This window comes from Gavialis gangeticus, unplaced genomic scaffold (genome assembly GCF_001723915.1).
Source record: "Gavialis gangeticus isolate Ggan-Ray unplaced genomic scaffold, GavGan_comp1, whole genome shotgun sequence".
NCBI lineage: Eukaryota > Metazoa > Chordata > Crocodylia > Gavialidae > Gavialis > Gavialis gangeticus.
The window spans coordinates 46,410,111-46,412,407 of NW_017728993.1; the positions used below are offsets into that span (position 1 = coordinate 46,410,111).

Genomic DNA, 2,297 nt, shown 5'->3' on the forward strand with positions numbered 1-2,297 from the left:
AGAGAGAGAGAGAGAGAGAGAGAGTGTGTGTGTGTGTGTGTGTGTAAGTAAGTTACAGAATTGTTAAAAAGCCTCATCAAAATGCACAAGATCTGTATATTTGCATATATATGCATATACATTATTTATAAGGCTTGCAATATAGATAATTAATTGAGCATTGTATTTAAGTTGAATTCAAGTGAATGTTTAATATGACCTGGCCATAACCTTTCTGAAAAAGCTGTTTTTCTCATATTGATCTTTGCATGGACCAGATCCTGCAAACACTTTTGTGCGCTTGTTTGATCTTTATAACAGTAGTCTTATCAAATTCAGTGGAGCTGATAACATACTTAAGATTAAGCATATGCGTGGGGTTTCAAGACTGGATGGAGCCATATTTGAATGGAAAGAGAAAGTAAAGGTTTTTTGAATGTCATAGGAAATGCTTTGCCTTTTTCAAAAATGTTGTGTACTGTTTTAAAATAAAAGGTCTGTGGTTGCTGTTGGGGAAATATTGCAGAAGGCTGCCTAATAAGGAACCCTCAAATATATGTTATGTCTCTTAGCAATTCACTCATTAACTTCAGTGATGCACAATCAGGCTGTTAGTAATTTATGACTCACTGTAATCTAGCATGAATTAGCAAAAAACTAGTTTAGCTTATACTGTGATCTGTAACTGTACAGTGAGCAAGTTTAGTCAGATAACTAAGATGATTCACTATCCAGAACAATAAAATATTATTTTACTTGATATTGATCTATCTTATTTTTATATTTTGTTAGATGTATTTGCTGGTTTAATTTATACAGATCTAGGCCTGCATTTCTATATTTCAGGTCTCTACATGCTTGTAAGTTCTTGCCTGAAGAAAAGACTTTTTCCTATTCAGTTACCATTTTTTTTTTTTAACCAGTAATTTAATATAACCCTCTTTGTAGGCAAAATTGAAGAGGTAGTACTAGAGGCTAGAACTGTTGAGAGAGATGTTAGCCCTTATGAGAAAGATGAGCATGCTATCAACGGACTACCTAATTACACAGTGGAAATCAGGGAGCATATCCAGGTACCTACAGTTTTTCACTATGTTAATAGATGATGCAATTTCTTACCAGAAAAGGAGAACTGAATTACAGTTTCAAATTTTTTATTTTCTTTTGTAAGATCAAAGAAAGTAAAATTATAAAGCAAGCTGGAACTGCCATAAAGGGTCCCAATGAATTTGTTCAAGAAATAGAATTTGAAAATTTAACACCAGGAAGTGTGATAATATTCAGGTATGACATGATGATTATTAATAATTTACAAAATATTTGGCAGTCATTTGTGCTGATTTAAATAGGACTCTAAGTGAGCAGACACAAGTGACACAATTTTTGCCTGATCTGGCCACAGAAAGCAGTCTATAGCCATGACCAAACACAAGTGCACGGCTGCAAAACAACTTAAAAATGGCCAGTCGTGAAAATCTGGCCTCACATTGCATGAGGCATCAGATGTTTAAAAATGCAGTGTCTTTTGTAATTTGTCTGCCAAGCTCCCAGACTGTCACTGTTTTCAGAATGAAAGAGGGGAAAGGGAATGGAGGGAGTTCAGTCTGGGGGGTATTCAGCACCCCCACTCAGAGCTGGGGGGGCTCCAGTTCACCCACCCCACCCTTCAGCATGAGCTGGGGAGCCCCAAGAATGAGTTCATTCTACCGTCTCCCCACCCGAAAGCAGCAAGCACTGGCAGAGCCATGGCCATTACTACGGGAACCTGGCTACAGACTCTTAGCCTGTAGCTAGATTCCCGTCCCCCATGGAACCAACAGTGATCTTCTATTTGGTCTGAGATAACATTGTAATTCAAAACACTTTGCATAAAATGTTCTGAGTTACAGCTAGGAGCTGCACTCCTGTCTGCACCCTGTGGTTCTTTTTTTAGTTTGTTTAGTTTCTGTAATTTAAAAATCTACTTCTTGAAGATGCTAGACTCTTACAAATTGTGTGTTGATATTTTCAGAGTTAGTCTTGACCCGAAGGCACAAGAGGCTGTTGGTGTACTTCGTAATCATTTGATCCAATTCAGTCCACATTTTAAATCTGGAAGTCTTCCTGATGACCACTCAGCACCTATCTTAAAAACTCTGTTCTCATCGTAAGTATTCTTAGATTATTTGCATAGGTGTAATAAAAGGCTGGATTAAAGTTAAAAAAAAAAACAGCCTGCAGATTTTGATTTGTGATAATTTCTTGCTATATTCTGGCTGCATTTAGATTATTTTAGTTGCTCTGTATAGAAGTATCAGTTAAGACATTAACAATTCCTC

At 36.7% G+C, this 2,297-nt stretch overlaps 1 protein-coding gene across 3 annotated transcripts in view; it reads left to right on the forward strand.

Moving 5' to 3' along the window:
* The window catches only part of AGL (amylo-alpha-1, 6-glucosidase, 4-alpha-glucanotransferase), a 65,301-nt gene that overhangs the window by 32,274 nt on the left and 30,730 nt on the right, over positions 1-2,297 (forward strand). For all 3 annotated transcript variants that reach the window (XR_002094700.1, XM_019501674.1, XM_019501672.1), the window contains exons 17-19: positions 928-1,052; positions 1,151-1,263; positions 1,991-2,125. Coding sequence is in view for 2 of the 3 variants with exons in the window: in XM_019501674.1 (XP_019357219.1) it covers positions 928-1,052; positions 1,151-1,263; positions 1,991-2,125 (373 nt within the window). In the remaining variant the exon portion in view is untranslated. The remainder of the gene's footprint in view (positions 1-927; positions 1,053-1,150; positions 1,264-1,990; positions 2,126-2,297) is intronic.